At 48.3% G+C, this 21,498-nt stretch overlaps 1 protein-coding gene across 1 annotated transcript; it reads left to right on the top strand.

The window, feature by feature from the left end:
- Window positions 1–907: 907 nt before the first annotated feature.
- Window positions 908–17,337, top strand: TYMP (thymidine phosphorylase). Its single transcript, XM_056846644.1, is given in 11 exon segments — window positions 908–1,013; window positions 2,925–3,083; window positions 4,798–4,937; window positions 4,939–5,001; window positions 6,678–6,776; window positions 7,482–7,611; window positions 9,108–9,226; window positions 11,743–11,905; window positions 14,992–15,222; window positions 16,417–16,557; window positions 17,114–17,337. Coding segments are annotated over 11 exon segments (1,575 nt in total).
- The last annotated feature ends 4,161 nt before the right edge of the window (window positions 17,338–21,498 follow it).

The raw sequence follows: 21,498 nt of genomic DNA, 5'->3' as shown, positions 1-21,498 counted from the left end.
GGCCAATCTGGCCTGGAGGAAAGTTGCTTCCTGACCCCATAAGAACATAAGAAAGGCCCTACTGGGTCAGACCAAGGCCCATTAAGTCCAGCAGTCTGTTCACACAGTGGCCAACCAGATGCCTCTAGGAAGCCCCCAAACAAGACAAGTGCAGCAGCACCATCCTGCCTGTGTTCCACAACACCTGATATAATAGGCATGTTCCTCTGATCCTGGAGACACTAGGTAGGCATCATGACTAGTATCCATTTTGACTAGTAGCCATGGATAGCCCTCTCCTCCATGAACACCTCCACTCCCCTCTTAAAGCCTTCCAAGTTGGCAGCCATCACCACATCCTGGGGCAGGGAGTTCCACAAGTTAACTATGCGTTGTGTGAAAAAAATACTTCCTTTTATCTGTTTTGAACCTGTCACCCTGAAGTGGCAATCAGCATTTCCCTGGGCATGTAAAACATAGTGTCTTCAACTATCCCTTAATAAAGATATGTTGCTCCTAAACCATATGGGAGTTTGAAGATCAAGAGCAGCATCTTGAATTGTACCTGAACTCCCATTGGCAGCCAGTGTAGATGGGCCAAGACTGGAGCAATAAGCTTCCTTTGACCCACTCCAGTTTACATCCTGGTGTCAGCATTCTGTGCCAATGGAGTTTCAGTACCAATACACCCGGGCAAGCACAGCATCGTCTCTGTATTTTCTTTTTGCATGCAGCCCCCTTTTTCTTCTCAAATAAGACTGGGAAAGTTCTGTTTTTCTCGGTGGTTTCCGTGTCCTTTTCCCAGTGTGAGTCACACAGGTGGAGTTGCTGCCTCTGTCCAAACCTCAAGTCTCACTCCTGCAGTGTGGTAAGGGCAGGCATAAACCTTCCCTGTGTTGCTAAGATTGCAAAACCTTGCCAAGGGCAGATGCCCAGACCTCTCTCAGCCGTGTGGAACGCCAGAGACTTGAGCCGCTGGAACACTGGAGGTCGGACAAGCGGACGGTCCGAGTGTGCCAAGACTCGGGGCAAAGGTGAGGAACGCATCTGGCATGTGGTTATAGATATCAACCTTAGGAAATGCCATTGTGCTGTTTTTTTTATTTTTAAAATAATTTTAAACTTGACATAGCGCTTCTAATAAATTATATTTTCATTATTTATATACTTTTTCATCCCATCCAACCTTGGGTACCCAGCACACCTATTCTCTCCAGGATCAGAGGAGCATGCCTATTATATTGGGTGCGGTGGAACACAGGCAGGATAAATGCCGCTGCAGTCGTCTTGTTTGGGGGCTTCCTAGAGGCACCTGGTTGGCCACGGTGTGAACAGACTGCTGGACTTGATGGGCCTGGGTCTGATCCAGCAGGGCCTTTCTTATGTTCTTATGTCTAGTCTGTAAGGTTCTTATGTCTTGTCTGTAAGGGAGCAGATCTGCCCTGTGACCTTCTTCAATCTCTTTTCCAGGCAATGTTCTCCTCAGGAGGCCTCCGTGATCCAGGTAACCCCACAAGGGCTTCAGCAGTGAGTTGGGTGGGGAAGATCTGTTACCACAGCCACTGAGTCAAGGATACCACCTAGCTAAAGCCTTTGAGCATTTTGTGAAGGACCAACAGTGTGGGGGGATCTCTGATGGGGTTGCCAGCCTCCAGGTGGTAGCCGGAGATCTCCCACTATTACAACTGATCTCCAGGTGATAGAGGTCAGTTCACTGAAGGAAATGGCTGCTTTGGAAGGTGGACTCTATGGCATTGTACACCACTGACGTCCCTCCCCTCACCAAACCCCACCTTCCTCAGGCTCCACCCCCAAAGACTCAACCCAGAACTGGCAACCCTAATCTCTGAGCATGTGCCGAGTGCATCCCCCCCCTTGAGGAGGGCAAGACGTCTACACCATAACCAGCTGTGCTGCTGTCTTACACTGTTTTATTGCAGGAATGGCAGACACAATCCGAGATACCTCTGGCTTCAGATACAAAAATTAAGACTGGGGCAATCACAACGAACCATGTCTCTTATTTCAGTTTCTCTTTAGGGTATAGCTCTTCCTGTGTCCTTGGGGTTAAGAAAAACCTGCAGCAACTGGATTGTAATGCTGCAGAACTGACAGAGAGCATTCTGCTGAGAATGCAGCTTGGTGTAACAGGTAGGGCTGTCACTCTGGGTTGGGAAATACCTGGAAATTTGGGGATGGAGCCTGGGGACGGGTTTTGGGGAGGGACCACAGTGAGGTCCAATGGCACAGAGTCCACCCTCCAAAGGAGCCATTTCTTCCTGGGGAATTGATCTCTGGAGTCTGGAGATCACTTGTAATTCTGGGGGACCTAGGGTTACCAACTGCCAGGTAGTAGCAGGAGATCTCCTGCTAATACAACTGATCTCTAGCCGATAGAGATCAGATCCCCTGGAGAAAAATGGCCACTTTGGCAATTGGACTCTATGGCATTTAAGTCCCTCCCCTCCTCAAACCCCACCCACCTCAGGCTCCGTTCCAAAAAACTCCCACTGGTGGCAACCCCAGGGGGACCTCCAGGCTCTGCCGGAAACCTGCCACTCCTGCTGATGGTAGGGTTGCCAACCTCCAGGTACTAGCTGGAGATCTCCTGCTATTACATCTGAACTCCAGCCGATAGACATCAGTTCCCCTGGAGGAAATGGCTGCTTTGGCAATTGGACTCTATGGCATCGAAGTCACTCCCCTTCCCAAACCCCACCCTCCTCAAGCTCTGCCCCAAAAACCTCCCGCCGGTGGTGAAGAGAGACCTGGCAACCCTGCTACTGAAGCTGAATCAAACTGAAGGAGACACTTAAAGTTGCGTGCGCAACAGAGAATTTATTAGCATCTGATAGGGCTGCCATTGCCAATTCTGAGTTGGGAAATTCCTGGAGATTTTGGATCTGGACGGTGCCCAACAGCTCAACTTTGTCCTTGTCTTTTAGAGCTGGGTCGTTCCCGCTCCACAGTCCCGGATGTTGGCAGCAAAGTCAGCATCCCAGAAATAATCCGGAAGAAGCGGGATGGTGAGAAGCTGCAAGAGGAGGAGATCCGTACCTTTGTCCAAGGGGTGACAACAGGCGCCATGAAGGATGGGCAGATCGGTGAGGAGCGGGGTGGGGGAAGGCTCAGGGCATGATTTTCCCTTCATTGTCAAAGAGCAGCATGTCTGATTAATGTATACACAAGTTCCTCCATGTTCACTTAGGAGCATGTCTAGTGCCAATCAATTTTGTAACACTTTGGTCTTAATTGATGGAACCTCTTATTGTAGCAGTGTAGTAATATCAATTGTTTCATTAGCAGATGTCCCATTGCTATGGACAGATTACTTACAAAGTCAGCAGTTGAATGGATCTCATCATAATTCTTTCCCACACCATACATAGTTAACAGGATGCATCCAGCTATGTCAGTTGCACTGTGTGTAACGTCTAGGTGACCTTGCTTTACTCGTGCTCCTCCCGTTTGAATATTTTATCTCATTTAGAAGTAGGAGATAGGAGCCCCGTGGCGCAGAGTTGTCAGCTGCAGTACTGCAGTCCAAAGCTCTGCTCACGACCTGAGTTCGATCCCAATGGAAGTCGGTTTCAGGTAGCCGGCTCAAGGTTGACTCAGCCTCCCACCCTTCCGAGGTCGGTCAAATAAGTACCCGTCTTGCTGGGGGTAAAGGGAAGATGACTGGGGAAAGTGCTGGCAAACCATCCCATAATCAAAATTCTGCCTAGTAAACGTCGGGATGTGACGTCGCCCCATGGGTCAGGAATGACCCGGTGTTTGCACAGGGGACCTTTACCTTTTTTTTTACTTTTGAAGTAGGAGATGCATACCCCCTGGCCAAATCCATCCCAAAGTACAAGTCAAGGAAATATTGACTGGCCAGCATTTGTATGCCTCGCTGCCACAGAGCCAATAGACCCCCTGGAAATCCCAGTGAAAATATAAAAAAGGGCAAGAGTCCAGTAGCACCTTAAAGACTAACAAAAATATTTTCTGGTAGGGTATGAGCTTTCATGAGCCACAGCTCACTTCTTCAGATACAGCTAGAATGTGAATCCATTGGTCTTTAAGTAGAGGAACAGTATGTAAATGTGAATAGCAGGCTTGATGGGATTAGGTGTGATATGCAGAAGAGTCTGTGATGTCCAGGGGAGAGATGGGTGTGGAGAAATCAGCATTGGTAATGGGCCATGAATGCAAGGTCTTTATTCAGCCCAGGTAAATGCATTGACTTTAGTTTGAATATCAACTGTAATTCACCAGTGAAAATGGTGAGGGAGGGTGCTTGAACAAAGCTTTGATCACCGAGTGTTCAGTTACATTCACGTGCAACTTCTCAGACAACTGTTGCTTGGAATCTGCACCTGATAATGTCTGAGTGGTGCTGGAGTTTACCAAGGACTGGGTATAGAAGGCATATTTCCACATCTGATTCCCAACAGACAGGAGCCAAGTTGTGCATGCCTTCTCTTACCAGATGGTATTGGAGCGCCTTGAGGTGCCTCTCCCTCCCAGTGTTAATCATTTCCTCCAGCCTTCCATCCAACAAGCAGCCTTCAGAGAGAGGGACAGAAATGATGGGCATTCCCTGGGTTGCATAGCTGGCTGAAAAGGAACAAATCCAGCAAGGAGTGTGCCAACCCGAGACCTTTAAATAATGTTCACACAGCTGGACCAATTTGTTATTGTCCCATCCACCACTGGAGGAGTGGGAGAATCAAACCCAGCTCTCCAGATTATAGTCCGCAGCTCTTAACCACGACATGACGCTGGTTCCCTTGAGCTCCCTGGAGCTCACCACTCTCCCCGGTCTTCCAGGGGCAATGCTTATGGCCATTCGACTGCAGGGCATGGATGCCGAAGAGACCCTGGTGCTGACTCGGGAGATGGTTGCGTCAGGGCGAATCTTGGAGTGGCCTGAGAAATGGCGAGGGATTCTGGTCGACAAGCACTCCACTGGGGGGGGTCGGTGACAAGGTCAGCCTGCCTTTGGCCCCAGCTTTAGCAGCCTGTGGATGTAAGGTGAGTGCCAGCCCCCCGATGTGGCCAGCATCTGGGCAGAATTCGGGCGGGCCTCAACTGTGCCCAAGCCATGCCAGCTTTCCTGCATTGTGCTGATTGAATCCTGTTTCCATAGCTGACCCTGATTGCTCTCACAGAAATTTTAAAATAGGTTGGAAGTAGGGATATCAAGATTTAATTGCCCCTTTTCAATGGTTTTGCTGGGCCGTATGCTAAAGATCCCTTTTTCAGACTGGCTGTGTCCCTGCCCTCTTCATTCAGTGGATTCTTTGGTACATATCCTTTTGCACTGTCCTTATGTACACCAGCTTAGGCTAAAATGGATTATACCATGTTTTAACAAATGTTCCACATCTTCCTTGCAACTTTGGAGCAAAAGGTTCATCTCCTCGTAGAGGGCTCTGACCCTCAGTGTACTTATTTTGTTGCTCATATTTTGGAGGCTGCAGAGAAGACAGGAAGGGAGGTGTTTTCAGAGATGGGTCTTAATTTTGTTTTACGGTTTTATTGTTCAAGACCTCAGTCTAAGAACTGGGGGAAGGAAAGAAAAGAAAAAGAAAGGACGTAGGGTTATCTAGAAGATATCAGCTCCTATGCACATTAAGGTGTCTTTGGCTAAATCTGAGCAGCTAGATAACTCCAGTCTCATGAACACATGAATCAGACCTTTGGTCCATTAAAATCAGTGTTGTCTACTCAGATGGGCAGCAGCTTTCCAGGGTCTCAGGAGGAGGTCTTTCACATCCCCTACTTACCTAGTCCCTTTAATTGGAGATGCTGGGGATTGAACCAGGGACCTTCTGCATGCCAAGCAGATGCTCAACCCCTGAACCACGGCCCCTCACCTAAGATGCAGATGTTGCAGAAGATGGCTACCTCAGAATTTACAAGCCAGTTGACACAGATGTATCATTCAGCTGCTCACCTTTGTCGATTCAAACGTACCTTTCCGTGTCTGGAGCTGAAATCTGAAAAACCAAAACAAATAGCCATTTGAAAGCTGATGGGCACTGTGGTCTCATAAGAACATAAGAAAAGCCCTGCTGGATCAGACCCAGGCCCATCAAGTCCAGCAGTCTGTTCACACAGGGGCCAACCAGATGCCTCTAGGAAGCTCACTAACAAGACGACTGCAGCAGCACCATCCACACTGTGTTCCACTGCACCCAATATAATAGGCATGCTCCTCTGATACTAGAGAGAACAGGTATGCAGCATGACCAGCATACCAGTGGGGTACTGCTGTTCTCCTAATATAATGCCATCAAGACCTCCCCCCAATCCCCAGGACAGATGAGCCCCTTTAAGAAAAAGAAGAAGAGTTGGATTTTATATGCCTCCTCCTCCTCCTCCTTTCCTTCCTCTTCTTCCTCTCCTTCTTCTACTTCCCTCCCATCCTTTATGTGTTCCCGCTTGCAAAATCATGCTCTGCTCTTACCTTGTTGGTATTTTTTTAGAATTTTTAATGTAGATGTAATATATTTTTATGGTTTTATTATATGCATGTTACATTCTGTTGTTACCCGCCCTGGGCCCGGCCTTGGCTGAGAATTGAGGACAGGATAGAAATTGAAGAAACAAATAAATAAATAACCCCCTGCCCGCTCCTTCAGACTCATTGCAATTTGACTGCAGGGTTTTCCTCTTCCTTTTCTCTCCCTCCTCCTCTCTGCAAGGTGCCCATGATCAGTGGCCGAGGCCTGGGCCACACCGGAGGCACGCTGGACAAGCTGGAGTCTGTGCCCGGCTTCAAGGTCTCCCAGAGTCCCGAGCAGGTAAGATTCTCTGAGATCCCCAATGTGGTGTCCATGTAGGCCATAGATTGCACCCTCCAAAGCAGCTGTTTCCTCCAGGGGAATCGATCTCTGTTATCTGGAGATCTGTTTCAATTCCAGGAGGTCTCCAGCCCCTGCCGGGAGGGTAGCAACCTGTAAACTAAGTTTAGCTTGGAAAGAAGGTGGTTAAGGGAAGACATGATAGAGGTCTATAAAATTATGTGTGGTATGGAGAGAGTGGGCAGGGAGAGGTTTTTCTCCCTCTCTCATAGTACCAGAACATGGGGTCATCTGCTGAAGCTGGAGATATTCAAAACAGAGAAAAGGAAGTCTTTTTTCACACAATGCATAGTTCAGTTGTGGAACTCCCTGCCCCAGGATGTGGTGATGGCTGCCAACTTGGAAGGCTTTAAGAGGGGAGTGGACATGTTCATAAGAGATTAGGGCTGTCCATGGCTACGAGTCAAAATGAATACTAGTCATGATGCCTACCTACTCTCTCCAGTATTAAAAGAGCATGCCTGTTATCAGGTGTTGTGGAACACAGGCAGGATAAATGTTGCTGCATTCGTCTTGCTTGTGGGCTTCCTAGAGGCACCTGGTTGGCCACAGTGTGAACAGACTGCTGGATTTGATGGGCCTTGGTCTGATCCAGCAGGGCCTTTCTTATGTTCTGATGTTAGCCCCGACCTTCTTCCCTTGCAGATGAAAGAGATCTTGGAAACGGTCGGCTGCTGCATCGTGGAACAGAGCCGAGAGCTGGCGCCGGCAGACAAGGCCCTCTATGCGCTGAGAGACGTCACGGCCACTGTGGACAGCTTGCCTATCATCACAGGTGCTCACAAACATCTATGTGGGGTTGGTTGGGCTGAGGGAGGCAGAGAGGTTAGAGTATGGGGCTGGGACTGCAAAGACCTGTGTTCAAATCTCTACTTAGCCCCAAAGCTCACTGCTTAACCTTGGGCCAGTTATACTCTCTCCACCTTCCCTACTTCACAGACTTGTTGTGAAGATAAAAATGGAGGAGAGGAGAGCAACGTAAGTCACTTTGGGTCCCTGTGGAGGAGAAAAGGACCAATGTATGGCACCCTTATCTCCTCAGAAGTGTGGGCAATGGGATAAAAGTGGATGGATGACTGCCCTCAGGTCACCCAGCAAGATTCATACCTAAGTCGGGATTTGAACCCAGATCTCCCTGGCCCCAGTCTAGCACTCAGACCATTCATAAGATGCTCGGAAGCAGGTACCACAAGCGGCGAACCCCACCCCTATCTAGACTGCAGTTGAAACACTCCCAGAGGCTCTTTTGTCCAAAGAAGAAGTAGAAGATGGATGGGCATCTTCGCTCCCCCTTAACATTTGCTGGAGTGCCTTTGAACTAGAGATGCCGGGGACTGAACTTGGGACCTTCTGTATGCCAAGCAGATGCTCTACCACTGAGCCACGGCCCTTTCCTTTTCTCGAGCATCCAGTCTGCATCTGATTGTGTAGTGAAAGAGTGCGGGTGGGTTCATTCAATCTGAGGAGGAAACTAGTTCCTCATGCAGCCTGCCTGGCTAATTTGTCTACATGAACTGTGAATTAGGGTTGCCAGCCTCCAGCTGGGGCTCAGAGATCTCCCAGAATTACTACTGAACTCCAGACTATGGAGATCAATTCTCCTGGAGAAATGGTCTGACTTTGAGTGTAGACTCTTTTGCTAGGTTTGCCAGGTCCCTCTTCGCCACCAGAGGGAGGTTTTTGGGGTGGACCCTGAAGAGGGCAGGGTTTGGGGAGGGGAGAGACTTCAATGCAATAGAGTCCAATTGCCAAAGTGGCCATTTTTTTCCAGCTGAACTGATCTCTATTGGCTGGAGATTAGTTGTACTAGCAGGAGATCTCCAGCTAGTACCTGGAGGTTGGCAACCCTATTCAAATAGAGGGATAGAGTTGCCAGCTCCGGGTTGGGAAATACCTGGAGGTTTTTGGGGCGGAGCCTGGGGAGGGCAGGGTTTGGAGAGGCGAGGGACTTCAATGCCATAGAGTACGATTGCCAAAGCGGCCATTTCCTCCAGGGGAACTGATCTCTATCGGCTGAAGATCAGTTGTAATAGCAGGAGATCTCCAGGTAGTACCTGGAGGTTGGCAACTTTAGCATTAAATACCTCTGGGGTCCATCCTCTTCTCAAACCCCACTTCTTCAAGGCTCCATCCCCAAATCTCCAGGAATTTCCCAACCTGGACAGTCCTGTTTGGGATGTGGTTGGGATTGGAACCCAGGGAGGACCAAGCGCAGGACTGTTCCAGCCGAGCTGCATTGACCCATGCAGAGTCTTCCCTCCTGGCTCACAGGCTCCATCTTGAGCAAAAAAGCTGCAGAGAATATCTCCGCCCTGCTGCTGGACGTGAAGTTTGGCAGTGCGGCCTTCTACCCCACCCTGGAGAGTGCCCAGGAGTTGGCAGAGAGTCTGGTGAGTCGCCATAGAAGGATCTGCCTTCCTCATCTGGGAAAGCTTCTTGCCTGGAGGAGGGGCATCAAGGGAAGCCTTTGGCTGGGTCACCCTCCAAGGCAGTCTGGAGGAAACAGCTGAGGTTTTGGGGGCAGAGCCTGAGGAGGGCAGGGACTTCGATGCCATACATTCCAATTGCCAAAGTGGTAATTTTCTCCAGGGGAACTGATCTCTGTCTCCTGGGGATCAGTTGTAATAGTGGGAGATCTCCATCTACTACCTGGAGGTTGGCAACCCTAGGCCACCGGCAGGTCCCTCCTGAGGCCTCCAGGCTTGAGGGTAGGGTTGCCAGCTCCGGGTTGGGAAATACCTGAAGATTTGGGGGGTGGACCCTGAGGAGGGTGGGGTTTGGGGAAGGGAGGGACTTCAGTGAGATATCATGCCATAGAGTCCACTTTCTGTATAAGAGGAAATATAATAATAATGAAAGGGCAATTTTCTCCAGGGGAACTGATCTCTGCCGTTGGAGATCAGTAGTAATAGTAGGAGATCTCCAGCCACCACCTGGAGGTTGGTAACCATACCTGAGGGTGCTGCTGGCTTAGGGGGTGGTATCGGGGCTGGCTCAGGGTCCCTTCGGGAAGACCCTGAGACCCCAGCTTCATGGGAAGGGCCTGCCAAGGCAGGGCTTTGGGATGGGTTGACCTCCTCTTTCTCTGATGAGGAGTCATCCTCCCATGATACACTGGGGCATTCAGCGACGCTCAGGTTCTTCCTTCCTGACTATCAAATCCAGGTGCCAATTTTTTTTCATGCATGAACCTACAGTATTTTTCCGTCTATAAGACACCCCCACATATAAGATGACCCCTATTTTTTGTACTAAAAATTAAGAAATCAGGGGTCGTCTTATACGTGGGGCATTCGGAAAAATACCAGCGGGGAAGAGAGCGGGGACCCTTAGAAGGCCGGTTGCTGGCTGGCCGGGGCAACCTGGCTCTTCCCCACCCGCTCTCTTCCTCGCCCATCAGCTGACTGGTGGGGAAGAGAGCAGGCAGGGAGGAGCCGGTCGCCCCGGCTGCCAACCGGCCTTCTGAGTGTCCCCGCTCTCTTCCCCGCCCATCAGCTGATGGGCGGGGAAGAGAGTGGGGACCACAGGAATGCCGGTCACCAGACAGCCAGGGCGATGGGGTTCTTCCCCGCCCACTCTCTTCCCCACCTGTCAGCTGATGGACAGGGAAGAGAGTGACATTCCGTGTATAAGACGACCCCCAATTTTTTTCTAAATATTTTTAGGAAAAGGGGTAAATCCAGGAAAAATAAGGTAAATCCAGTGATTCAATGTGTCAGCCTCAAGGCTCCCCTTTCCATTTCCATCCAAAGATTTCTCTCTGGCCTTTTATGCATGGGCTGATTCCATCGCCTTCACACCCCGACTTCTTTGGGGCTTCGTTTTCATTTTGCACATTTTCTCTGACCTTTAGAAGTCACCTCGCTCTCCCCTCATGTTTTTCCTGTGTTTTCTGGATGCTGTTTTAGCCCGAGTTGAAAGTCTGCCTTGATCCCAAATCGAAAGCTGTTCCTGTGCATACTTGTTAATTCAGGTTTTTCTCCACACGTGTCTGTCCCCCTCATCCAGCCCCTCCCCTTGAAGCCATTTGCGAATGCACTAGCGAGAGAATAATGCTGGAATACCATGAGGCTGCTTATTTGGTCGGTTTTACAGCGAGTGTGGGTCAGTTTCAGATTGAACAGTTGAGAGAAGGCTGAAAGAACTGCAAACGACTTAACACAACTGCTTATTTGGTCAGTTTCACAGTGAATGTGGGTCCATTTCAGACCTCAGCATGATTGAATGGAGCTCCAGCGTGGTGCAGTGGTTAAGAGCTGTGGTTTGGACCAGTGGATTCTGATCTGGTGAACTGGGTTTGTTTCCCCGCTCCTCCACATGAAGCTGGCTGGGTTACCTTGGGCTAGTCACAGCTCTCTCAGCCCCACCGACCTCACAGGGTGTCTGTTGTGGGGAGGGGAAGGGAAGGTGATTGGAAGCCTGTTTGATTCTGCCTTAAGTGGTAGAGAAAGTCGGCATATAAAAACCAACTCTTCTTCTTCTCCTCCCCTTATATGCATCCTCTTTAGGATAGGCATTTTTACTGGTGCTTGCAAAAATTTACTCCAAGTAATCCTAAGTACTCTGGGAATTTATTTGGTGTGTGTGGGGGAAGCCTTTGTACATCGAGAGAGCAGCAGATCCAAAGGAAACAACCTGTGCATAAAAGGCCTCGCTTTCTTTCTTTCTTTCTTTCTTTCTTTCTTTCTTTCTTTCTTTCTTTCTTTCTTTCTTTCTTTCTTTCTTTCTTTCTTTCTTTCTTTCTTTCTTTCTTTCTTTCTTTCTTTCTTTCTTTCTTTCTTTCTTTCTTTCTTTCTTTCTTTCTTTCCTTTCTTTCTTTCCTTTCTTTCTTTCTTTCTTTCTTTCCTTTCTTTCTTTCTTTTTCTTTCTGTCTCTCTCTCTCTCTCTCTCTCTCTCTCTCTCTCAGGTGTCAGTGGGGACACAGCTCGGGATGAGCTCTGTAGCCGTGCTCAGCAGGATGGATGAGCCCGTGGGGCATCGTGTGGGGAACTCCTTGGAAGTGCTGGAGGCCTTGGAGTGCTTGGAAGGACGAGGCCCTGGCGATCTCCGAGAGCTGGTCACCACGCTAGGTCTGCACCAATGGGCATCTTAAGGGCATTGTGAGCTGTGTGCATTTATAGTTACAAGCCTTTCCTTTCTTTATCCCTTAGAATAGATCCGTTGATCTTGAGCAGCTTAGTTTTGAATCTAATGTTTTGGGGATATAAGGACTGAGATGAATTTTGCCACTGCCAATGTAGCCTTGGGATCCCTATCACTTAATAAGAAAGGCATTATATCAGACACAGAGGCATTGGATTTATGTATTAAAAGAGGAGAGAGATATCGTGCTCTAAGGTCCTCATAGAAACGGAATTCCAAGAGCACATGAGCTAATGAGTCAATGGAGCCAGAAGGGCACGGACAAGTCCTTTCCAAGCATGGTAAATTCAAAATTCTGCCTTGCATAACCATTGAAGGCTTAGCTTTTAATCTAGCTAGAAAGGAGGCTCTAGAGCAGTAGTTCCCAACCTTTTTTTGACCAGGGACCACTAGGACTTTTTTGTTCGGTGCAGGGACCCCAAGGTTCAAAATAAAAATTCTGAGAATTTGAAAATAAACTTTAATCATAACTGTTAGTTAAACATTAAACTTAGAATAATATTTGAATATATATTTTTATAATAGAGAACTTTTAATTGAAAATATTAATTTATTATGAGTTTATAACTTTGTTTCACAGACCTTAATTTAGTTCTCGCGGACCCCTGGGGGTCCACGGACCCCTGGTTGGGAACCAGTGCTCTAGAGAGACGAGGAATTGCCAAAAAGTAGGTATAGGCAGGCTATAACACCACGTGGTGGTGTTATTTCGAAAAACTGAGATGAGGAAACGCGACGTGCATGAAAAGATGTGCTGTCATATTAAATCTCTTTGATATGCATTTTTATTGTAGTGAAAGCTTCTGTTTTTCCAAGATCTGATAACATATCCCATGAGATGCCCATCAGGGACAGTTCCTCATCCAATATTTTTTGCCACGAGGATCTATATGAGTCATGCTTCAGAGAAACTAGGTAGCCCTCAGTGCTAAAAAACAAAACAAAAAACCCCCCTTAAGTTGTAGCTTAAAAGCAAACAACCATGCCCTAGCCTCAAGAGACATTTGGCCAAACTCGGAGCGAAGGGTAACACCAGCAACACATCGAGGGGCATTTAACAGTTTTCGTAAAAACTGAATATAGTTACAAGCACATGTGAGAAAGACGAGTCTGGGTGCGAAGGGGCGACATGGAGCACAGCGTTCCGACAACGGCTCTCTCTTTCAGGGTTTTCTCAAGTAGCATTCTCTAGATCAGGGCTCCTATGAAGACAGAGACCATGTCTTTGGGTCAGCAGAGTGACGGAGCAGCTCTGAGTTAGGCCAGCGAACTCAAACTTTAATAATAGAAAAGTTCAAGAAAAGGATAAAATACAAATTACATAGTCAGTAGGCAAGCACCAATAATAAAATAACAAATCTAGCTGGCTACAGAATACAGAAATGAGTACCCAGCTTGCTGGAGGGTAAAGGGAAGATGACTGGGGAAGGCACTGGCAAACCACCCCGTAAACAAAGTCTGCCTCGTAAACGTCGGGATGTGACGTCGCCCCATGGGTCAGGAATGCCCTGGTGCTTGCACAGGGGACCTTTACCTTTACCTTTCACAGAATACTTACTAAGCTGTTACATGATAAGCTGGATCTTAAAAGCTAAAGATGTTCTTCAAAGCGACAGACTGGCATGCTGAAATTGAGATAAGAAGGAAGCTTAGCTTACTACTAGGCATAGTGAACCTGGGCAGGTGACTCTAAACTCCTAATCAGGATGGACATTTGGCAGAAGTGTCTAGAAGGTGTAAACCAGTCTAAACCAGAATAAGGATCTCAAAGGAGATGAGAGGTCATCTCACCCCTCCCAACTTTACGCAGATGTTCTCACTCAGTTAGTTAGCAGTGGTGTGAGCTGGTGAGCTTTATAGCCAGGCCTGTTGATGGTATGAGCGGCAGCTGGTGCTATGGGAAGAAATTGAGCTAGGCCCGTGTGGAAAAGTACCAAATGCGGATTCCCAGGAATTCGACGTGGAAAACACAGAGGTAGCAAAAATCAAAATGGTTCTTCTGTCTTGACAGCTCCCCAACATGCTGCCCAAGTAGGGTTGCAGGGTCCCTCTTCACCACTGGTGGGAGGTTTTTGGGGTGGAGCCTGGGGAGGGGAGGGACTTCAATGCCATAGAGTCCAATTGCCAAAGCGGCCGTTTTCTCCAGGGAAATTGATCTCTATCGGCTGGAGATCAGTTGTAATAGCAGATCTCCAGCCACCGCCTGGAGGTTGGCAACCCTATGCAACTGGTCAGGGCAACTGCAGTATATATTGTATATAAACAGTAGGTAAGGAATTGTCATATCTGATGCTGTTAGGGTTGCCAACCTCCAGGTAGTAACTGGAGATCTCCTGCTATTACACCTGATCTCCAGCCGATGGAGATCAGTTCCCTTGGAGAAAATGGGTGCTTTGGCAACTGGGCTCTGTGGCATTGAAGTCCCTCCCCTCCCCAAACCCCGCCCTCCTCAGGCTCCGCCCCCAAAACCTCCCACTGGAGGCGAAGAGGGACCTGGCAACCCTAGATGCTGCAGGTAGCCTTATTTAAAAATATTCATGTTATCCCTTCCAAGTTAGTCAAACCTGGCCTTAAAAACATTTCTTGCATTCCAGATTTCGTAGTAGCTTTGTTTGGTGCTCCTGCAAATTTCCAGTTTTTCCATGATAAAAATTGGGATGGGGGGAGCACTAAAACAATCTGGGGGAAATATTTCCCCTTGTTTTTTTTCCAATTCCCACCACAGGTCTTTTCCATCTGTAGGAGAGATTGCTCCCCACCCCCAGTCACTCATTCTCACATGAACACATGAAGCTGCCTTATTCTGAATCAGACCCTCAGTCCATCAAAGTCAGTCTTGTCTACTCAGACCGGCAGCTGCTCTCCAAGGTTTCAGGCAGAAAAGGGTCTTTCACATCACCTACCTGCCTAGTTCCTTTTAACTGGAGATGCTGGGGATTAAACCTGGGACCTTCTGCATGCCAAGCAGATGCTCTGCCACTGAGCCACATTCTCCCTCCCTCTTTCCCTCCAGGAGGCACCTTGCTGTGGCAGTGCGGGAGAGCGGTCTCAGTGCCTGAAGGGGTGACCCGCATTGCCCGCGCCCTGGACGACTGCTCAGCGCTGCAGACCTTCCAGGCGATGCTTCAGGCCCAAGGAGTGGAGGCTGCCGTAGCACAGGCCCTATGCACGGGCTCGGAGGAGGAACGCTTTCAGGTGCTAGGACGGGCCGCAGTCCAGGAGGAGCTGGTGGCTCTGAATGACGGTAAGGAGGACAACGGAGAAGGCAGAACTGGGAAAAAGAAGAATGCAATTCCATGTTACAAGGCAAGAAGAAGAAGAAGAAGAAGAAGAGAAGGAGGAGGAGGAAGAAGAAGAAGAGGAGGAATAGGAGTTGGTTTTTATATGCCGACTTTCTCTACCTTTAAGGAGTGTCAGAGTGTCTTACAATCACCTCCCCCCCCACCACAACAGGCACCTTGTGAGGCAGGTGGGGCTGAGAGAGTTCAGAGAGAACTGTGACTGGCCAAAGGTCACCCAGCAGGCTTCATGTAGAGGAGTGGGGAATCGAACCCAATTCTCCAGATTAGAGTCCGCCACTCCTAACCACTACACCATGTTGCCAACTCCAGCTTTGGAAGTCCCTGGAGATTTGGGAGTAGAGGGTGGAGGTAGCAGGTGGAAGCTCAGCTGAGGTGTGATGCCATGTAGCCTCCAAAGCAGCCGTTTTCTCTAGAGGAACTTATCTCTGATCTGGAGAGCAGTTGTAATTCCAGGAGATCTCCAGGTTCCATCTGGAGGTTGGTTACCCTGCCCTTTATCCTGGTCTTACCAATCTTCAAGAAGAAGGACAAGGGATGTGTGGGATGAGAATAGAGTTGCCAGATACGGGTTGGGAAATGCCTAGAGATTTTGAGAGTGGAGCCTGAAGGTGGGGTTTGGGGAGGGAAAGAACCTCAGCAGGGTATAATACAAAACAGCCCACCTTCTGGCCATTTTCTACAGGTGAACTGATCTCTGTCATTTGGAGAGCAGTTGTACACGTGAACACATGGAACACATGGAGCTGTCTTATCCTGAACCAGACCCCCCTTGGTCCATCAAAGTCAGTATTGTCTTCTCAGACCGGCAGCAGCTCTCCAGGGTCTCAGGCAGAGGTCTTTCACGTCACCTACTTGCCTGGTCCCTCTAACTGGAGATGCCAGGGATTAAACTTGGGACCTTCTGCATGCCAAGCAGAGGCTCTGCCACTGAGCCACGGCCCCTCCCCTATAATCTCAGGAGATCTCCAGCCATCACCTGGAGGTTGGCATCCCTAGGTGAGAAGGAGACTTGGGGGTCTGCTGAGCAGGGGGGTACTCAGCTTAGGGCCTTTCAGAGGCCCTGCGTCCAGCTTCCCGTGTGTTCCCCCCTCCAGTGACATTTTGTTGTCACCCTCATTCTTGCCTTCTTTCCCCAGGAACCGTTCAGCAAATTTTAGCCTTGCCTATTGCTCAAGTGGTCCACAGCCTGGGAGCTGGACGTACCCGGCCCGGACAAGCCATCAATCACCGCGTGGGGGCTGAGCTGCTGGTTTCCGTGGGGCAGCCCGTGAGGAAAGGTAACAGCCGGAGGACCCACAGGTTCATTGTCTTCTAAGCAGGAGTTCCTGCCTGTTTGTGGAAGAGCCAGGAATACCAGGGTTGTCAGGGTTGTCAGCCTCCAGGTGGGGTCTGGAGAGCTCCTGGAATTTCACCAGATCTCTAGAGCAAAGGCTGAAGGAGCTGGGTATGTTTAGCTTAAAGAGGAGAAGCCTGAGAGTTGATAATGATAACCATCCACTCAAGGAAGCATGAAGAAACACAGCCGCGGGTTAGCTTTGCAAACGATGATTGCTGATGGCTATGCAAATGAAGGAGTAGGCGAGTGGGCAGGGGTGGAATTTGTTTGACTTTCTCCTCTTGCATCGGGACCCGGAATAGGCATTTTAAAGGTTGGATATAAAAAAAAGGAGCTTTGAGCGAGCATCAAAATCGACCCTGCATAAATGGCCATAGATTCTTTGACGCAAGAGTACATTCTAGGGCAACACTTTGCTGCCTGGATGGAACAAGAGTAAGATTTTGGGAGTGCTGGAGAGTACATTTTGTAGCCGAATGCGTTTTTTTCCTCCCCAGGGTCTCCGTGGCTCCGGATACATTACGAAAGCCCCAAACTGAGTGATGGGGACCGGCAAGACCTGCAAGCAGCTCTGATTGTGGAAGACCCTTTTTCTCCCCGCTTAAAGGTGGTCAAGACTATCCTTCCGCAAACGCCTCTGAAAGAGACTGGATCAGGGGGGAAACGGGAGAGACCTGAACCAAAACAGGAGTTGCGGGGCACCAAACCACCATCTGGCTGATTCTAAGATGGTGGATCCCAATAGCCGCTTTCCCTGACGGGCCTCCCGTACCCCTCCCTCTCGCCATGTATAGGCCATTTATGCTTGGTAATTAGCAGCGTGTTCCAGGCTGAAGTGCCCTGCATGTTTTTTTGAGCTCTTCACCCTGAACCGTCATTTGGGAAGTGAATGCGAAGCCGGCGCATACCTGCTTTACGTTTCCTAAGAGCCCCTTTAACACGACCTTTTGTATTTGCTCCACCCCTGCATCGAAGCATTCACTGACGGGAGCGTGCAGAATCCCAGCCTTGGCTTAGCTATGCAAACGACTATTGCTAATGGCTATGGAAACAAAGGAACGGGCGAGTGGGGGTGTGTGGAATTTGTTTGACTTTCTCCTCTTGCATTGGGACCATGAACTCACTTTACGCGGGGCTGCCCTTGGGACTGAGGCTCCAGCTGGTCAAAAGGCCTTGGCGAGGCTCCTTTTGGGGGTCTCACAACGAGAGCACATAACACCAGTGTTGCAACAACTACACTGGCTCCAGCTGGAGCATCGGATCAGGTTCAAGGTGCTGGTTTTGACCTTTAAAGCCTTATACAGTCTGGGACCATCGTCCCTGCGGGACCCCCTCTCCTGGTATACCCCCCAGAGGGCCTTGCGCTCAAGGAATAACAATTTACTGGTGGTCCCCAGCCCGCGGAGTGTGCGGCTGTCCTCGACAAGGGCCAGGGCTTTTTCAGCGCTGGCCCCGGCCTGGTGGAACAGTCTCCCAAGTAACATCAGGGCCCTGCAGGATCTGAGGGCAGCCGCAAGTCCTTCCTCATTTTCATCTGCCTGCTGGCCTCCCCATCTCCCCCCCAACTAGCTTGGGGGTCCACAGTTCACCAGGCCTGTTTAGTGGCGGCAAGTAAAGGGAATGCCATTTATTACTGTAATATAATGAAATATGATTTTATAGTATGTTTTAATATGTTTTAATTTGTTTTTACTATGTTTTAATCAATGTTTTATCATGTTGTTACCCGCTCTGAGCCCAGCTTGCCGGGAATGAGAGCGGGATATAAATGCAAGAAATAAATAAATGAATGAATTGCTAGTCATTTTAAAAGTCGGATTTAAAAAAGGAGCTTTGAGCAAGCATCAAAATTGACCCTGCATAAATGGCCATAGACTCCAAATAGCTAATTACCCTATCTCAAATACGGTGCCCACCTGGTGGCTAAGCAGTACTAGCCTGTTTGCATCTGAAAGCGTTAAAGAAAATCCAAACTCTTCTCTAAAGCCGTAACTGATCTAATTTTAAGTGCCTCAGCCAGGTTTCTCCTTTGTCAACCAGAGACCCGTGCTGCTGTTCTGTTCCTTGAAACTATTCTGTAAGTAAATACATCTTCTTTGTTGTTTCTGTTCAAATCCTGCCTCAGTGATCTCTTTAAATAGCTTGCGCACTGCATATGCTTACTTCACAGCAGTGAACCTAAAAGCCTATATGCTCACTACCATTAGAACACCTGGTAACTTGTAAGGTAAAGGTAAATGACAGTCATGCTAGGAAAGGTTGAGGGCAACAGGAAAAGAGGAAGACCCAACAAGAGATGGATTGACGGAATAAAGGAAGCCACAGCCTTCAATTTGCAAGATCTGAGCAAGGCTGTCAAAGATAGCACATTTTGGAGGACTTTCATTTATAGGGTTGCCATGAGTCGGAAGCGACTTGATGGCACTTAACACACACACAAAGGTAAAGGTCCCCTGTGCAAGCACCTGGTCATTCCTGACCCATGGGAGGACATCACATCCCAACGTTTACTAGGCAGACTTTGTTTACGGGGTGCTTTGTCAGTGCCTTCCCCAGTCATCTTCCCTTTACCCCCAGCAAGCTGGGTACTCATTTTACTGACCTTGGAAGGATGGAAGGCTGAGTCAACCTTGAGCCGGCTACCTGGAACCGACTTCCTTCGGGATCGAACTCAGGTCGTGAGCAGAGCTTGGACTGCAGTACTGCAGCTTACCACTCTGCTCCACGGGGCTCCTCTGTTACAGACTTTGACATATTAGAGCACATGAAATATGGAAATAGTGTTGTATATATGCAGAAATATTCAATGTAAAACCAAGATACACATATAAACTGCAAACCATAAAGCAGAGGCTTTTAATTTCCTTTTAAAAGGAAGGAGAGCCTGGATATTCTTTGCCAGAGGCTTATGCTGCTAAATTACTCTGTCAAAGATTTCAGTGTCATTGCAGATTTGCTAGCAGCATATTCTGTCTTTTTCTATGACCTTTCCCAGCAATCTCAATGGCTAGAGAGAAACGCTTAGCAGCACTTTTTACATTTCTTGAGCTACAGAACAGTGCTTGATTCCTGCCTTTCCAATGATAGAGTGCAGAAACTCTTTCCCCTCCTATACCCCTTCTATACTCCAAGGGTATGTGATGCTGTAATGATGTAATGTAAACAATATATTGTATTTTATGATTTAAACATGAAGGCATGATGCTACAAATTAGTGAATGGGTTCAATCTCAAGGTATTTTTCTGGAGATGAGAATGATGATAAAATTGATTATGTAGAGAGATAACAAAACTCAAAACTGATTGTTTAAAGTTTAGCAAAATAGCCTGGTGGAAAAGGAATTGTTACTGAATTTTAAGACTTTGTAATACTTGCATATACACATATATATACACAATTACATTGGAGCACATCAATAAAAAGACTTACTTTTTAAGTGAGTAAAGTAGTTGAGTCCTGCTTAGTAGGTGACTAACTGAATAAGATAACATACCACTTCTCAGGAAGGGGTTGATTCTAAGAGCATAAGTCTATCGAAAGGCACTGACCCACTTCACCTCCTGGTAACTGAGGGGAAGGTTTATAATCAAAAACAACCCTAGGTCCCAAAAAATCTGAAGAGGCTGTGTGTGTACCCTTAGCAGGAAAAAACAACAACTCAATGAACATTGTAATAAAGAATTGATATGAGTAATTCCTTCTTCCCAGAAAATACTGAATGACTGGACATACCCAAAGCATATTCTTAGAGGAATGCATCCTGTGAGTTAATTTTGAATTAAACCATTAGTCCATCAAGGTCAGTGCTATCTACTCTGACTGGGGTTGCCAGGTCCCTTTTGGCCACAGCTGGGGGATGGAGGGGGTACGGTTGCCAGATCTGGGCTGGGAAACTCCTGGAGATTTGGGGGTGGAGCCTGGGGAGGGTGGGATCTCAGTGGGGTATAATGCCATAGCATCCCTTTTCTCCAGGGGAACTGATCACTGTAGTCTGGAGACGAGCTGTAATTCTGGGGGATTCTCCAAGTCCCACCTGGGGGCTGGCATCCCTGACTCTGACTGCAGCTCTTCTCCAGGGTCTCAGGTAGACTTGATTCTCCTTTTAACTAGAGATGCCAGGGATTGACCCTGGGACCTTCTGCTTGCCAAGGAGGCGCTCTGCCACAGAGCCATACCCCCTCCCTGCATTGTCCCAAATGGCCCCATTTCTCCATAGTGTATAAATTTATTTGTTTAGAATAGCAAACTTGCAAAGGTTGCTGGGTATGCTTTACACAAACATAAAGAAGAAGAAGAATTGGTTTTTATGTGCTGACTTTCTCTACTACTTAAGGAAGAATCAAAACAGCTTACAATCACCTTCCTTTCCCCTCCCCACAACAGACGCCTTGTGAAGTAGGTGGGGCTGAGAGAGCTCTAAGAGAGCTGTGACTTGCCCAAGGTCACCCAGCTGGCTTCATATGGAGGAGTGGGGAAACAAATCCAGTTCCCCAGATTAGCCTCCACTGCTCATGTGGAGGGAGTGGGTTAGGGTTCGATCAGAGTCCACCGCTCTTAACCACTACACAAGAAGAAGAGTTCATGTGTTGGGGAGGGGCAGTGGATCGGTGGGAGAGCATCTCCTGTAGTTGTCTCCTTGTGTTGATTTCCCCCAATATCTGGTGTGTCTGTGTGTGTGTGTAGAAATAAAGCTGTATGATTTATACATTGGAGGTTGAGACACTTGGGAGGTCATCTTCCTCCCTATGCTGCAGAGAGAGGAGGAGGAGGAGGGAGGTCTCACCTCTCATTCACACACACAGGCAGCCTGACATTCCTAGGAGGCGGAAAGACAAACTGGTCTGGCACAGACTGTCTGAGAGATCCTAGGAATTACTGTCT

This window comes from Euleptes europaea, chromosome 3, assembly GCF_029931775.1.
Source record: "Euleptes europaea isolate rEulEur1 chromosome 3, rEulEur1.hap1, whole genome shotgun sequence".
Lineage (NCBI taxonomy): Eukaryota > Metazoa > Chordata > Lepidosauria > Squamata > Sphaerodactylidae > Euleptes > Euleptes europaea.
This window is presented reverse-complemented; position numbering and strand designations above follow the sequence as displayed.